The sequence below is a fragment of the Leptodactylus fuscus genome, chromosome 3 (assembly GCF_031893055.1).
Source record: "Leptodactylus fuscus isolate aLepFus1 chromosome 3, aLepFus1.hap2, whole genome shotgun sequence".
NCBI classification, from domain to species: Eukaryota; Metazoa; Chordata; class Amphibia; order Anura; family Leptodactylidae; genus Leptodactylus; species Leptodactylus fuscus.
In genome coordinates, this window is record NC_134267.1 from 72,150,103 (window position 1) to 72,167,735 (window position 17,633).

Below are 17,633 nucleotides of genomic sequence, written 5' to 3' on the forward strand. Positions count from 1 at the left end.
TAATAAAAAAAAAGGTGCAAAAAGAGGTTAAATATCAGAGAATAAGCCATTCTGTCTGTCTACAGCATTTATCTTTATGTTGCGCGATGTTTCACAATTTTTTTCCTTTTTTGTGTAGGATGTGGCGTTATCGCTGTTCTATTGATTGCAATTTTCTTAGAGCAAATTGATTTATCAGAGGAACAAAAAGAACAAACTGACAATCCAAGTATTTGGAAATCATTACTCGGAACAATAAAACAACTGAAAGACATACGGCAGTGTCTTCTTATTCCATTAACAATGTTCAGTGGTTTTCAGCAAGGATTTCTTTCCAGTGACTATACCAAGGTATGAAAAATATGGTTTTTATTTTGATTTTTCTGGGTTTTTTTTCTCCTTTTTACATTTTACATGTTCTATAACTTATATAAAGCAACATTTTATTTTTAATTTAAGTTACTGTCTACAGCAATAATAAAAGTTATATACTAAGCATTTGTTCTAAAATATATTTACAGATAGCAAATATTATTATAGAAGAGTTTTAAAACCATAAAAAAACAAAAGATTCAAACAATGTGAATACTCGATATTTTTAATACATTATGGGCTTCTTAGAGACATAACTAAAAGTGTGGCAGTCCCACACCCATTGACATTGTGGGACCCTCTTAGCATTGCTGCTGACACAATTGACTGTATCAGAGTTTGCAAGACACCAGTATAGCTGAAACCTATGATAGAGCAGGCAGCCACAGGCTTGTAAAGAAAGGACATGTTTAGTAGTTATATCCATATGTAATTAGATATGAATGGTTTTTTTTATCTGCATAATTGGATGTACTTAACAACTTCAGTACTGGGCCAATTTCTGGTTCAGGACCAGACACTTTTTTTTTTTTTTTTGGATGTGTGGTATTCACAGCTATAACCTTTTTATCATTTGCTTTATTCAACTAATTTCTGTGTCTTTTTGGTAACACATAAGCCTTTATTTTTATGTTGTATTTATATTTGCATTTTTTTTTTATATCCGGGAAAATATAAACACATTTTTTTTGTATGATGTCCAGTGGCGGATCCAGGCTTTGCGGGGCCCTGGGCAATTGACTGTGGCATTGCCCTACTTACAAAACCCGACGTAGGTTTTTTCTGTCCGCTTGAAAAGTCGGACATCTTTAGGACAGGCACGGAGTGTAAAACCATGCCCTCGACGTCCATTTAAAGGGGCTCTATCAGCAAAATTATGCTAATAGAGCCCCACATATGCGTGAATAGCCTTTAAAAACGCTATTCAGGCACTGTAAATGTTATATTAAACCCCGACCCCGTTTTTAAATAAAAGCATAAAAACATATATGCAAATCTTGCCGAACGTGCACCGGGGGCGGTGATGCACGATGCTGCGTCATCTTCGGGCACGCCTGCCTTTTCTGTCTTCTTGGAGCGACGCCCTCTGGTCCCGTCTCTTCTGCCAGCTTCCTATTGGTCTTCTTCCGGCTTGAGGTCTTCAAATCTCGCGCCTGCGTAGTAGCGCTTCCCTCCGGATCGCTACTGCGCAGGCTCACTCGCCATTTTACTTAATGGCAGTTCGCAAGCGTGCAGTACGCTCGTGTAGTTCTACTGGGACTGGCAAGTGAGCCTGCGCAGTAGTGCTCCGGAGGGAAGCGCTACTACGCAGGTGTGGGATTTGAAGACAAGAAGACAGAAGAAGACACGGAACCAGAGGGCGTAACTACAAGAAGACAGAAGAGGCAGGCGTGCCCGAAGATGACGTAGCATGGTGCACGTTCTGGTACGATTAGCATTTATGTTTTAATGCTTTTATTTAAAAACTAGCTGGTACCCGCGACTTCTTCTGCGGTGATTGTAGAAGTGGGTATATACAGGCGTGGGTAAGGTTTTCGTAGTGTGTATATGGTATGGGATATGAAATGTAACTTTGTATCTTGTTTTTGCTGTAATTCAGAGAATATGTGAGACTTTTGTGTTGAAGTTAATTTGTATTTGAGCTGCTATACGGTGTTGTGAGAAACTTTACATAGTGACTTTGGGACAGAAGTATTTCAAGTTAACCCTTTCCCGCCGATGGCATTTTTTGATTTTCGTTTTTGACTCCCCTCCTTCTAAACCCCATAACTTTTGTATTTCTCCGCTCCCAGAGCCATATGAGGTCTTAATTTTTCCTGGGACAAATTTTTCTTCATGATGCCACCATTATTTATTCTATATAATGTACTGGGAAGCAGGGAAAAAAATCAGAATGGGGTGGATTTGAAGAAAAAATGCATTTCTGCGACTTTCTTACGGGCTTTGGTTTTACGGCGTTCACTGTGCAACCAAAATGACATGTCCCCTGTATTCTGTGTTTCGTTACGATTCCGGGGATACTAAATTTATATGGTTTTATTTACATTTTGACCCCTTAAAAAAAAACAAAACTGTTAAAAAATTATTTTTTGAAAAGTCGCCATATTCCAACAGCCGTAACTTTTTTATACATGCGTGTACGGGGATGTATAGGGAGTCTTTTTTTGCGGGAACGGGTGTACTTTGTAGTTCTACCATTTTCGGGAAATGTTATTGCTTTGATCACTTTTTATTCAAATTTTTAGCAGAATCAAAACAGTGAAAAAATGGCGGTTTGGCACTTTTGACCATTTTTACCGCTACGGCGTTTACCGAACAGGAAAAATATTTGTATAACTTTGTAGAGTGGGCGATTTAGGACGCGCGGATACCTAACATGTATGTGTTTCACAGTTTTTAACTACTTTTATATGTGTTCTAGGGAAAGGGGGGTGATTTGAATTTTTTATCCTTTTTATTTATTTTTTTAATATTTTTTTACTTTTTTTAAACTTTTTTTTTTGCATTTATTAGACCGCCTAGGGGTATTGACATGGGTGGGCGGTGTCGTGGATTGTCAGAGTGGTGGGGGTCGGCAAACATGGCTGCTCCGGAGCGTTAAAGAGCGCCTCCTGGAGTATCATTAAGGTGAGGGGCAAAGTGGTAAAGTATATGTATATGTGATTGTGTGGGGTTAGGGGCTAGACTGTAGAGGGCAATATGAATTTTGTGGCTTGCTATGGTCCAAAGTGTGTGAGATTGCAGAGATGGTGGTGTGAGTTTGGGTTTTGTGGGGGTCCTGGCACAAACGTATGTGCGCTATTGTGACGAAAAGTAGCCTATTGTTTAATTGAGTGTAATGACTATGTTTGTGGAAAATTTCAGCCAAATCGGTGGAGTGGTTTTTCCGTGATTGAGGAACAAACATCCGAACATGCAAACATCCAAACACACAAACCCACAAACTTTCACATTTATAATATTAATAGGATGGAATCAGGGTTTAATAGAACATTTACAGTGCCTGAATAGCCTTTTTAAAGGCTATTCACGCATATATGGGGCTCTATTAGCATAATTTTGCTAATAGAGCCCCTTTAAATGTATGCAGAATGTTACGGACACAGCTAGTGTCCGCTGCTAATGTCTGTGCAAGATTTTGAACGACATTAGCAGCGGACACTGACGGTAATGTGAACACCCCCTAAAATACTCCATGTGCCTCATATTAATAGCAATTAACCCTATCATGTCCTTCACATTAACCCCCTGTGTGCCTCACATAAGAGTTACTGATATGTGAGAGACATGGAGGTAATAATGAAGTATCTTCATGATTAGTACCCCATATATCTCACACATCAGTAACCCTTATGGTGAAGTACACAGGGGGTTAATGTGAGGGACATGATAGGGTTAGTTGCTATTAATATGAGACACATGGAGTTACCAAAACTAAATGAATAACTCCAAATGCCTGACATTAATAGGTATAGTAACCCCCCTCCCCCCTCCAGCCTGTACCTGTGTGTTCTTTCTTCACTTTTACTTTGCCAAAGCTTTCTCTTCTCCCTCATGTGTGCAAGATGCTGGGCGCGGGGCCCCGGGCGGTTGCCTGGCTCACCCGGCCCTGGATCCGCCCCTGATGATGTCTTCAGGGGTGGGGCTAGATCATGTAATCAGATCGTGCCATTGTTGTTTTACTTTAATTTTTTATTTATTTATTTATTTATTTTTATTTTCATTGTGTTCCATAAGGTCATTATAGACCTTTGGGGAAATCTGATCACAATTTTTTTGGTGGGGGTGGCCAATTTCCCCTGTAATTGGGACTGATATATTTAGTCCCAGCTGCAGGAGGAATACTGTAGGACCCAGCAGCTCTAACCGACTCTAATCCCAGCAGATCACGTGACTGCTGGGTCAGAGGGGAGCGATCAGGAAGACAGAAACGGTAATAAACCTTCACTGTACACAGTGATAGGGAAGACAGGGACGGTAATAAACCTTTACTGTACACAGCGATAGGGAAGATATGGTCAGTAATAAACCTTCCCTGCCTTCTCTAGGGGAGTTATGGCAGCTACAAAAAAGTTAAAACTGCAAAAAAGTATTGGTACTTCTTTTCAGGACAAGGAAGCCACAATCCAGATGTAAAAACCCAATGGGGAGTGGTTAAACTGTACATCTTTATTTCTGGAGGGTGGGACTTCTCCTGTTGCATATCCTGGCACCCACAGAGAAAGAGGGTTCCAAGACGAACCCCAGGGCTCCTCTCCTGTATGACAAAAAGACAGGGCTTTACTGACTAAGGAGTAAAGTTGCTGACATCTGCAGGGGCATTGGACATTTCGCCTGATTTTCTTGCACAGTGATCCGAAGTGAAAGTAAAATATAGATGGAACAACCACTGCAGTTACCATGACATTCAGGGACATGCCCTAGAGCAGGGGTGCTCACACTTTCTCTGCGTGTGAGCTACTTTATTAGCTGACCAAGGCAAAAGATCTACTAGGGCGGGGCCGGGGTGGGCCTGTGGGCGGGGCCGGGTCTATGGTCGGGACCGGGCGGATCGTGACAGCAGGAGACAGCGGCGTTCTGTGGCTGCCCAGGGATCCCCGCTGTCTGCTTCTTCGCAGCGCAGGCTGAGAGTTATCTCTGGACACTGGCAGGCTGCGGCAGCCCTGCCTGCTAGTGTCCGGAGATGACTCTCAGCCTGCACTGTGCACAAGCAGACACTGGGGATCCCTGCATCCCGCGATCGACCCATACGTCCTTTGCGATCTACCAGTAGATCGCGATCGACGTATTGGGCACCCCTGCCCTAGAGAATGTGACATTCCCTGAATGGAAATTAACGAACTTAGGTAACTGTGCAGGAAGGCAGTTGGTGCGAGGCCTAAAGAGGGAGAAGATTAGTTTCTCACAACCAGGTTACAGAATATATTAAAGAAAAAGAATAAGTAATAAAACTTCAGACCCTCAACATATGACTAAACTACAGACCGCAGACGATTGGAAGTATACCCCTGTGTCTGCGGTAAGAAGTAAAATTTTTCATTGATATTGGACATTATCTTTGAATTACTAAAAAGGGGCCATATGACTCCTATATAGCTAAAAAAAAAAAAAGGAAATATAAAACAAAGAGGGTTATGAGCGGGATATGTATGACCGTATACCCATTGAAAACTCTAACTATGTATCCTTATAGCAATACGTCTATGATCAATGCATGTTAAGAAGTATCAAATCGTTGTTAACAATAAAAACATCATCTTTATTGACTGTTTGCTGGCATAGAGAAAATAAATGTTAACCAATTATATATCTCGGATCATAGCAAATGTGTATTGGATATACCAATGAAAAAAGTAAAACGCGCTCACTCGGACTGATTGATAAGTAAAAACATAAAAGTGTTTATTTTGAAGATTACGCGTTTCGGGGTTTTATTCGGAGTCACACAGGATCCCACCCCTTCATCAGATCTTTAGATTATCAGCTTGAAAAGCATGCAGTATATCTCGGATCATATTTGGCACTTTGATCAGGGTAAACATAGAACATAGGTAGAAGTTACAGTAACTGCTACCGCACTTATACACAAATATCCCTTTTACTAATTGAGAGGTTAAGGGGAGTAAACTATGGCTTAAAATTAAAGCATAAGGGCCCCTTCACACGGAGGATACTCTGGCTGATTCGGAACGTGTAAATGTTCCGAATCAGCAGTGTTTAACGCAGGTCCCATTGCTTTCTATGGGAGCCGGCATACGCGCGCTCCCCATAGAAATGAATGGGAAAAAGCAGCCCATTCATTTCTATGGGGAGCGCACGTATGCCGGCTCCCATAGAAAGCAATGGGACCTGCGATAAACGCTGCTGATTCGGAACATTTACACATTTCGAATCAGCCAGAGTATCCTCCGTGTGAAGGGGCCCTAAATTTGAAATTACTAAGAGAGAAAGAAAATTGATTGATATATTATTTCCATATAGGTTTAGTATCTACTGATGCTAGTTTACAAGGTGTATAGCTGTTGAAGGCTCAGACCTGATCAGAAAATTCCTGCAAATTATAATTTTTTGGTTAAAACTATTAGCAGTTGTCTGAGCAATTACAGTATAATTTACAGAATATTTTAAAGCCATAAAGGTATTTCTCTATACAGATTATAATCCTCTGGTTTACCTTAATACTGCTAAACTGGGAGCAATGGAATAAAGATGGGAAGCCAGATTAACAAATTTTGACTAAGAAATAAATTACAAACCAGGAAAATTCTGAAGCAATGCAGGTCACACTATCCATTCGAGGTCACTAGGGATGAGAAGAATGAAGAACTTGAAGATATAGAAATTTCAGCATTAACCTATTAACTACCAATTTTTTTTTCAATAATATGGTTACTGCACTATCAAAATGACCTTGTGTGCACAAGGCAATGCATGCACGTGATCAGTTTAGGTTTCATATCACGGGTGACATCCTGCTGGAGCAATGTTTCTATTACGCAATGACAGATGGTGTTCGTAAGCGTGGATCCCCATTTGGGGATCATGGCAGTTAATGGGTTAAAGGTGGCCTATTACTATCATTTGGTTGCCAAGCCATCACTTGCGATGATCGACTAGAAGAGTGACAACAAAAGCAAAGAATGGACCCTGATATTGGGCTTAACTTGAACTAAAAACAAAAGATCAACAACATGAACAGATTGGTAATGAGACAATGGGAACATTCGCATGTTCAAGAAAGAATTCTTTACAGTGGGATATGGATACAGAAGGAACAACCAAGTATAGCAATTGATCTTGCTGTCTACAAATAATATATGAAACCTGTGGCTATTTAGGTGTAGAAAAGAAATTGTTGACCATAGACTTCTTTACATTATGGGAATTTTCTTTTGGATATAAATATGCTACAGTTTGTATGGAGCATTTTACAAAATTTTCTGTAGTCAATCTAACTAAAGACCATACATCTTAGCCAACTGTTAACTTGATGTGCACAAGTGTAATTTGTCTCTGGATGTCTTAAGAGAATACTATCCAAGGACTTAACTGAAATGGTACAACTGCCATTATCATGGAACCACTCCAAATTATCCACAAGGTAATGGTGTGTGTCTGTATGTGATTGAACAGACAGCTATTAAATATAATAAGAACATTAACTAAAAAAATGTCAAGAGTGTTGGCCTGTATATTTTCTTGACGTGGTCTGGATATATAACCATACAATCCATAGTAACACAGGCTATACTCCATGCCAACCATTGTTTGGAAATATAGGATGACATCATCTTTCCGCATTGATGGAACAACCTGAGAAGTTGAATAAGCGTGTTCCAACCCACAGGAGCATCATAGGAGGCTTACAAATGATCAAGAACACATTCAAGAAATGCTGAATGATCCAACTTAAATGGGAGAAAAAACAAAGGACACATTAAAGGGGTTTCAACCAGGAGACCGAGTACTGGTAAGAAATAAAGGCAAGAAAAAATTGGCCTTGTTTGGGTATATGTAGTTTGCAAGAAGTATACAGATTCACCAGTGTACGGAGTCTAATCGGAAGAAAATATGGATTGTAAAAAGATACTGCATCGAAAAGACATGATCCACCCAGACACCTCAAAGAGACAGAACAATGCTAGGATATCCCTTTGCCAGAGTCGGCTTGTTGGATTTCATGTTTTATGAAAGCTGGAGAGATAGGAGAGATAGTGAATACAATGAGTCAATGAATGACAATGTGTCAATAGAGGGACTTTTCAAGAATATGAACTATGAGTCTAGGACGACTTATCCATATAGAATTAGATAAATGGGTTTTTCCCTATCAGTATGTCTTTGGAGTATGGGATGGAAATACACGCAAACACGTGGAGAACATACAAACTCCTTGCAGATGTTTTTTTGCCCTTGGCAGGATTAAAACCGAGGACTCCAGCGCTGCAAGGCTGCAGTGCTAACTACTGAGCCACCGTGTGGCCCCCTCTTTTTAAAAAAAAAAAAAAAAAAAATCTGCATAGTTGTATGTACGTAAATGGGATACACTGATATTTATATGTAGTGTAGGGAGATATTAACAGCTAAATAAATGAATAGGTGATGGTTATTGAACAGTATCTATCTGTGTATAAATATACACTCAAATTAGAGAGTTTAAGTAAAGTCCCTATAGCAAAATGTCTCGGTCAATGCAATAAATACAACACACCCTCTTTTTTTGACTGCTAAGCTAGAGAAAATTAGACTTAAATTAGTTTAAGTAAAGTTTTCCACTGACATGAGTCAATTACATTGAAATACTAATAGGGACCATACGACCTCAATATATCTAGAATAAAAAGGAATTATAAAACAATATGTTGACAATAAATACAATCTTTTATTGACTGTTGGCTGGCATAGAGAAAATAAACAGCCAATTTCATATCTCAGATTTCACAGGCTTCCTGACAGAGGTGTAGCTAGCATAGAGATAAAGTGGTTGGTTGGGCCCACCCAAGACACTTTTAACTATATCTGCATCTGCAGAACAGTGTGTAGCTGAAACCTATGAAAGGATGTCTATATTCCAGGGCCTCCTGCACTGAGATACTGAAGTCCTTACAGAATATCAGGAAAAAAAGAGGCTGCAGTTGTTCTGATCAGGATATACTCATCTAACTATAATGCAGTCTTTCTGCACAGTCTCCGCACGAGTCATGCCGACAGGAAAGTAGATCGTGAACTACTTTTTCTGTCTGCATGTTCAGTGCGGAGACCATGCAGAAAGCACATGGACCCCATTATAGTCTATGATGTCCGTGTGCTTTCACTGCACACCGCTTGCCAATGCGTTCGGTAGTCCATTAGGGGGGTTTCCATATGGACTCCTCCGAACGGATTAACGATGCAGATGTGAATGAGGCCTTAGTGGTCATTTTTACACTGCATAAAGTTTCCATTTAATTAATCTTTTTTTTTTTATTGTACATCTTTTTAGGCTTATGTTACTTGTACATTGGGTATACAGTTTGTGGGATATGTTATGATTTGTTTTGGAGCAACAAATTCCATTTTCTCAATGATCACTGGAAAACTATCCAAGTATACAGGACGGATTGCCCTTTTTATGTTCGGTAAGAGATTAAAAAAATAGTATATTTTCTCAAGAGTGGCAAATTTATTTGCTTTTTGTATTTGAAAAATTATATGCAGTGGCTTCCAAAAGTATTCATACCACTTGAATGCGACGCATTTTTTTGCAAAAAAAGCGTGGTAAAAAAATGTGTGTTTTGCGCTTCCCATTCACTTCTATTGCTTTCTTCAGGCGGAAAACGCCTGAAGAAAGGTCATGTTGCTTCTTTTTTCGCCTAGCGTAAAAAAATGCAAGTGAAAAAAAAAAAAAAACAACCACACCCTCTACATAGACTAACATTGTATGGAGGAGGATTATGACGTGGATTCCGCTGTCAAAATCCTCCTCCATGTCCCCGTGTGAACTAGCCCTAAGGCTGCATTTTTCGGAAAAGATACTTTTTTTTAGTTGCAGATTCTGCTTTTTTTTTTTTTCTTTTTTTTTTTTTTTTGAGCCAAAGGCAAGAGTGGCTTCAAAAGGAATTGAAGATGCAAGATGCTCCTATACTTCTTTCTTCTGATCAATGCACTCCTGGCTTTGGCTCAAAAAACCACAGCAAAATCTGCATAAAAAATACCTGCCTTTCCATAATGTAGTGCTTCTTTTCTTGAAGATTTTGCTATGGATTTTTTAGAGCCAAAGCCAATAAGGCTACAGAATGAATGGGACAAATATAGAAAGCTCTTGTACTTCTACCTTCTGCATTTCCGTAACAAGGGACTTAGCTTTAAAGTATTTTTTTCTAAGAAAACAAAAACACAAGCAATTGGAGGTGCATGCATGTCATCGCAAAATCAAAACTTTTTTCACTCTGTTTTGATGCAATTTTTAATCATGCGACTAATGTCGCTGTGTAACCCTAGAGCCTAGAGGTACATTGCTGCACAATGCGACTTTGCAATCTGTAATTAACTTTCTACAAGTGCACAAACACATGTAAACCAAACAAATTGAATTTGGACAGTATGCAAAATTTCAGAAAAGATTGTAAAGACAGCAGTTGTAGTCAGTGTGCGTGTCTGTCGCATGCAGCCCAATTGATGTCTGTGTGGGTGTGATGTTGCACATGACAAAGTACTGTAACAATGAAATACCTGCCACCCCAGTATTTTGGATATGCCTACATAAAGTCTTGTTTTGTCTTATACCAGCTGCCGCTACAAGTATTTCCTGCATAATTGCCTTGCTCCTGTGGAATCCAAATCCTCAACAGTTTGCAGTATTTTTCATTTTTCCGGCTTTGTGGAGTATTTCTGATGCCATCTGTCAGACTCTTCTGAATGGTCAGTACTTTTAATACATTTGTAATGCATTGATATATTTCATGTACAGTAAATGGCTCTATGCAAACAATGTTTTTTCAAGCTTAGGACCCCAATTCTACCATTCTGAGGTGGTAAGCAAAGGAAGATACCTGAGGGTACCTGAGTTTTCATGAAAAGTTGAAATATTTGCAGGGTCTTGCTGGGCATTCTGTTCTTCTATGATCGTATAAGTCTTCATACGTAATGTGCTATCAATTTTTCTTCTGTTAACACTCAGATTATGGCTAAAACACATCTTGCATTTCTGTCTCAGACAGTGGACATGTATAATAAGGAGCAGTCTGCCCCCTCACCTATCCATTGCTGATAATTGTATGTAAAATTGCAAACAAATACCTGAGAAAAGCCCAAGTGATCATGATATTCAGGAAGCAAGATAAGCAAGATGGAATAGAATGTATCTAGGGATAGGCTTCCTATGTTCGGTTCTACATTCAGGTTTCCGACCCCAAATCCGATTAAAAAATGAGGAAAGAAAAGTCCTGCAACCCTTTTTGGGCAGAAATCCAGCGGACCCCATTATAGTCTATGGGTTCTTCAAGTAACCATTTTTAAGTGGATTAGGTAGAAACCCAAATGCAGGTGTGAACCTAGCTTAAATTTGCTAAAAGGGAGACTCCTAGTAACAGGAAATTTAGAGAGGCTTGTCAGGCAGAAAGCAGATACATTTTTTATTAAAGTGTATTACGTTTTGATCTAGAATTACATGCTCTATGAAATGAAACTAAGTTGTCAAAAACTTAGGACCTGTTGTAATAGGTCATAGTATACCCACAGTCCAGACTATACCTGGGGTTAAAGTGGTTTAGGTTAGATTATACTCCGAGGTATGAATTGGACTAGGCCAATTCATACCCCTCAGGCCATACCCCCATCAGTAGCACTGAGTGATGTACACAAGAATTTCTTAATGCTTCAACATTTTATTGGGGATTCAGCTTTGTCTGGTAAATTAAGTGTGAAAACTACCTTAAATCTTAAAACTCTAAACACATAGACATTTATTACTTCAACCAGAAAAAGTCTTCATAATATAATAAAAGTAATAACATCTTGAAACTTCAACTTATAAAGGGGTCCCCTGGGCATGGGTCCCCTGACCAATGCATGACATGTCATACACTGATGATGTGAGCTGGAAACCCTGCAGGTATAAAACATAGCTCAAAATTCAAAAGCTGCAGCTAGAGAAGTGAGAACTGACAATTGGTGGAGATATGGAAGAGGGCAGGACATGCTGGGTGGTGAATATGTAATTTTTTTTCTCAGTGACTTTTTTTCTTATTTCATATCAATCTCTTAGATTAATAATAATAATAAACCTAATAGATTTAAAAAAAACACTAAATTGGCATGAAATAATGGTCTTCTTGTATTTTCTATATTACAGCTTTTTATGGAGTTTTATTTGATGACCACAAAGAAGCGGCTTTTGCAAATTATCGTCTCTGGGAATCTCTTGGTTTTGTCATTGCATTTGCATACAGTAATCTTTTGTGTGTCTACATAAAGCTATATGTAGTTCTTTCCGTGTTATTGCTTGGGATGATCCTTTATCTTGTGGTTGAATATTTAGAATACAGGAAAAAGAAAATGAGTGCTCCAGAGGTACATTCAATAAGTATGGCAGAAGGCACAAATGTTCAGTGTGCAACAGATTGAGATGTGACTGCAATGCAGCTAAAATCAAACAAATATGCGGATAAGCAAATCTGTACAATTGTGACATGGCTACACGATTAAAAATCGCCTTTTTGTTGCGCAACTTTAATGCAATGCAATGTTGCACAGTGCAACCTGCATGCACCTGCAACTGTTTCTTTTTTTTTTTTTTTTAAGTTTGTAGCTGTCTACATCTGCCCAAGTACACGAGTCAAGCAAGATTACATTTTTGTATGGCTGTCACATCGCAGTCGTATGCGAAACCATACCATGAAAGACTCTTTTTTGTCTCACAACAGCCCTACATTGTTATTTGAGTGGTGCTTGACAAAAATTTTCTAGGTGAAGACAATTTCACACTTAGTAATTGTGGAAGGTCACAGTTTTGTGGTAGATCTTCATTAAGTTTTTTGAGCCAAATTCAATAGAGGATTCAAAAGGAATGGGTAATATAGTTGTCCTTCCTGCTGAATTCACTTCTGGATTTGCACAAAAAACTGCACCAGGCATGAAATTATCTTAAACCACAAGCCCATTACCAATCAATAATCAATTTGCAATGTATTGTAAACAGTCACTTTTAGGCCAGGGCCCCATGGTACATAAACGTTGCGATTCCGCCATGAGAAAAGTTGCGGTGTTTTACAGCCAGAGCAAAATGGATGGGATTCTAGTGAACCCCATGCCCACTTTGCGGTAAAAACTGCGGTGTGAACATGCCACAATTTCCAAAACCGGCATGGTCTTGGAAATCACAGCATGTTAATTATTAGAGATGAGCGAACAGTGTTCTATCGAACACATGTTCGATCGGATATCAGGGTGTTCGCCATGTTCGAATCGAATCGAACACCGCGTGGTAAAGTGCGCCAAAATTCGATTCCCCTCCCACCTTCCCTGGCGCCTTTTTTGCACCAATAACAGCGCAGGGGAGGTGGGACAGGAACTACGACACCGGGGGCATTGAAAAAAATTGGAAAAAGTCATTGGCTGCCGAAATCAGGTGACCTCCATTTTAGACGAATAGTGGATTTCAAATCCGGGTCATATGAGAATGTGAACTTTGTGACTATGAGGCAGGGATAGCTGTACAGGCAGGGATAGCTAGGGATAACCTTTATTTAGGGGGGAATGTTATTAAAAATAACTTTTTGGGGCTCTATCGGGTGTGTAATTGTGATTTTTGTGAGATAAACTTTTTCCCATAGGGATGCATTGGCCAGCGCTGATTGGCCGAATTCCGTACTCTGGCCAATCAGTGCTGGCCAATGCATTCTATTAGCTTGATGAAGCAGAGTGTGCACAAGGGTTCAAGCGCACCCTCGGCTCTGATGTAGCAGAGCCGAGGCTGCACAAGGGTTCAAGCGCACCCTCGGCTCTGATGTAGGAGAGCCGAGGGTGCACTTGAACCCTTGTGCACCCTCGGCTCTGCTACATCAGAGCCAAGGGTGCGCTTGAACCCTTGTGCACACTCTGCTTCATCAAGCTAATAGAATGCATTGGCCAGCGCTGATTGGCCAATGCATTCTATTAGCCCGATGAAGTAGAGCTGAATGTGTGTGCTAAGCACACACATTCAGCTCTACTTCATCGGGCTAACAGAATGCATTGGCCAGCGCTGATTGGCCAGAGTACGGAATTCGGCCAATCAGCGCTGGCTCTGCTGGAGGAGGCGGAGTCTAAGATCGCTCCACACCAGTCTCCATTCAGGTCCGACCTTAGACTCCGCCTCCTCCAGCAGAGCCAGCGCTGATTGGCCGAATTCCGTACTCTGGCCAATCAGCACTGGCTAATGCATTGTATTGGCGTGATGAAGCAGTGCTGAATGAGTGTGCTTAGCACACACATTCAGCTCTACTTCATCGGGCTAATAGAATGCATTGGCCAATCAGCGCTGGCCAATGCATTCTATTAGCGTGAACTGAGTTTGCACAGGGGTTCTAGTGCACCCTCGGCTCTGCTACATCAGATTGCTACATCTGATGTAGCAGTGCCGAGTGTGCATCAGATGTGTAGTTGAGCAAAACTGACTCAGCACTGCTAAGTCTCTGCATTAGCATAGGAATGCATTGGCCAGCCTTCGGCCAATCAGCGCTGGCTCTGCCGGAGGAGGCGGAGTCTAAGGTCGGACCTGAATGGAGACTGGTGTGGAGCGATCTTAGACTCCGCCTCCTCCAGCAGAGCCAGCGCTGATTGGTCGAGTTCCGTACTCTGGCCAATCAGCACTGGCCAATGCATTTCTATGGGGAAAAGTTAGCTTGCGAAAATCGCAAACTGACAGGGATTTGCATGAAATAAAGTGACTTTTATGCCCCCAGACATGCTTCCCCTGCTGTCCCAGTGTCATTCCAGGGTGTTGGTATCATTTCCTGGGGTGTCATAGTGGACTTGGTGACCCTCCAGACACGAATTTGGGTTTCCCCCTTAACGAGTTTATGTTCCCCATAGACTATAATGGGGTTCGAAACCCATTCGAACACTCGAACAGTGAGCGGCTCGAACATTTTAGTGTTCGCTCATCTCTATTAATTATACCTACGGAAATGCCGCTGGTTTCCCCATAGGTATAATTGTAACAGAAAGTCTGCAGAGAAAACCTCTTCAAACTTTCTATATAAAGCGCTGCAGGAAGAACTGTGATGCGGTGCCGTCGGCATTTTTCCTGCAGCACTTATTTGCTGCGGGATGTCCCTTGGGGCCTTAGCCTTAATGTATTGTAAAAATACATTAAACAGTCAATCAGTCCATGTGTTTTTTGGCAGCACTGCAGTTGCATGTTAGTTGTCTGGCATCTGCTCTGTGGGAGTGCACATATACCTGTAATATTTATTTATTATTGAGCTCAGGTGTTGCAATCTACATATACAAACACGGGTAGTAATATTAACTTTAAGGCTAAGGACCCACATTGCGAGCCGCAGCCATAAAGCAGTGTAGGAAAAACTGCAGTGGAAACACATTGCAACACTTTTTACAAAGTCTGCAGAGTCTTCCTCTGCCTACTTTCTGCTTCAATTATACCTTTATGGAAAACACCAGCATTTCCGTAGGTATAATTGACATGCTTCGATTTTCATCCCATCCACTTTGCAGGTGCTGTAAAACGTTGTGGCTATGTGGGGCCTCAGCCAAAATGTGGCACTATCATAGGATTCTACTTTTGCTGCAAATTGGTTTGTGAAATTCATCTGCTATTGTCAGCTGTTAATACTATTATTGTTAGATAATACTTTTATAAGTTGAAGTTACGAGGAGTTATGCTCAGCTACTGCTCAGTTATGATCTCTAAATGCTGAAGCACATGACACTCATTCTTAGCGGCATCACACTCACAGATTGCCTCTTGGAATGCTATCAGCACAAAGAGATGCTGCATTAAATGATTTTCCATGATTGAGAAGCTGCACACAAGCCTAAGACAATCCTCATGATTCAATATGATTGATGAATCTGACTTTGATACATCCCCAAAGAACGCTACCCATTTCATAAAATTCCTTCAGAAACACTCCAGAATCTTGTGGAAAGTCTTTCCAGAAAGTTATATATGACAGTTATTTCAACAGCTCCATATTAACACCCATGACTTTTTAACCAAGCTCATCAAACTGTGAAGAACTGGTGTCCATACTTTTGAACAATTAGAATCAAAACTCCCAAACTGAGCCATAATTCTGGCACGTGTTGTGCATTATAGTCAATTAGTGTTTTAGCCATTTAAGTATTAAAATATCTGCTCCATAATATAATACCATATCTATTTATATACAAGAACACACTTAAGACTTTGTGTTGTAGTGTTGCTGTACTGTACATATATGGGATAAAGGGTTTTACAGGGCTAAAATAGTAAGGACCTATCTTATAGTTAGGTCTTCAAAATTAGATTGTCGGTCTGCAAAATGGCACCCCCACCAGTCAAATGTTTTCAGCATCTGATACACAGAAAAAGGAGGAAGCAGAAAGCTCTGTTCTTTGTGTAGTCACTGGGAGCGAAACGTCAGTGACTCAGATCTACCAGTGCACAGACAACAGAAGTATCCGCTTCCTGCTTTATTTTTTGTGTATCACATGGTGAAAGAGCTATTCAATGGAGGTGTGGGGTGCCAGAACACCACCAATAAGACATGGATGATACATCCTTAGGATAGGCCATCAATATTTTTAAGCCAAAAAACCCTTCAATTTTACTGAATTGGTTGAATCTAGAAAATGTATCCAGCATTATGTATCAGTATCTGTATACCAAAACTATAAGTGACTCTAGAACAGTGAATATTCTGTTTTTTTTTTTTTTGTTTTTTTTTTAATTACTCTTTTCTTTATTCTCTACTCTGTTATGCTCTACCATGTTTAAGTGGACATATTCAGGAGAAATGTGAACATTGCTAACTGTGAGAGACAACCAATAAACTGACCATTTTAAATAAAACACATTAAAAAATTCTGAGATTTGAGTTGCCTTTGTGTAAATGCTGGCCATGCTCTCCTTATAACATGCTAATAAACTGGCTTCTGTACTAGCAATGAAAAATGCTTAAACATGTGATCAGATGTAATATAAAAAATAATAGATGTTAACATTTTCTATAAAAAAGCAAATGAGGCAAAAGTAAATACATGAAGTTATGATTCTGTTGTACAGAATTTTAGAGAGATTTTTTTTTTATGGTAATGAAGCAAAGTTGCAGCTTTCTTGTGCACCATTTCTGTTTTTTCTGAGTCTAGGCTGGACTATAAATTAGAACAATTCAAACATTGTCCCAGCGACTCACAAAAAAATTATAGTATTTGTGCTTGTGAAAGAGGGCCAAGAGCTGGGCCTACAGGTTCAGCAGGTACACGATGCCACACAGACACCCAGTGTTTTAATTCCCAGGACAATGTTTACTGAATACAGCAATGAAGAGTGACCTGGAAAAATATACAGCAAGGTATAAGCAGAGAAGAAATATAAAGTAATATGGAACAATTGCAGCAAACCAACACAATAGCCCTCGTTACCACAGTTACTTAACAGGTGATAGACACTAGAGATGAGCGAACACTAAAATGTTCGAGGTTCGAAATTCGATTCGAACAGCCGCTCAATGTTCGTGTGTTCGAACGGGTTTCGAACCCCATTATAGTCTATGGGGAACAGATACTCGTTAAGGGGGAAACCCAAATCCGTGTCT

General features: G+C 40.1%; 1 protein-coding gene across 1 annotated transcript in view; it reads left to right on the forward strand.

The window, feature by feature from the left end:
* The window catches only part of LOC142197491 (protein unc-93 homolog A-like), a 47,235-nt gene extending 34,779 nt beyond the window's left edge, over positions 1-12,456 (forward strand). Inside the window, exons 5-8 of the mRNA XM_075267791.1 lie at positions 119-330; positions 9,335-9,470; positions 10,621-10,752; positions 12,185-12,456. Coding sequence (XP_075123892.1) covers positions 119-330; positions 9,335-9,470; positions 10,621-10,752; positions 12,185-12,456 — 752 coding nt within the window. The remainder of the gene's footprint in view (positions 1-118; positions 331-9,334; positions 9,471-10,620; positions 10,753-12,184) is intronic.
* Positions 12,457-17,633: the final 5,177 nt, after the last annotated feature.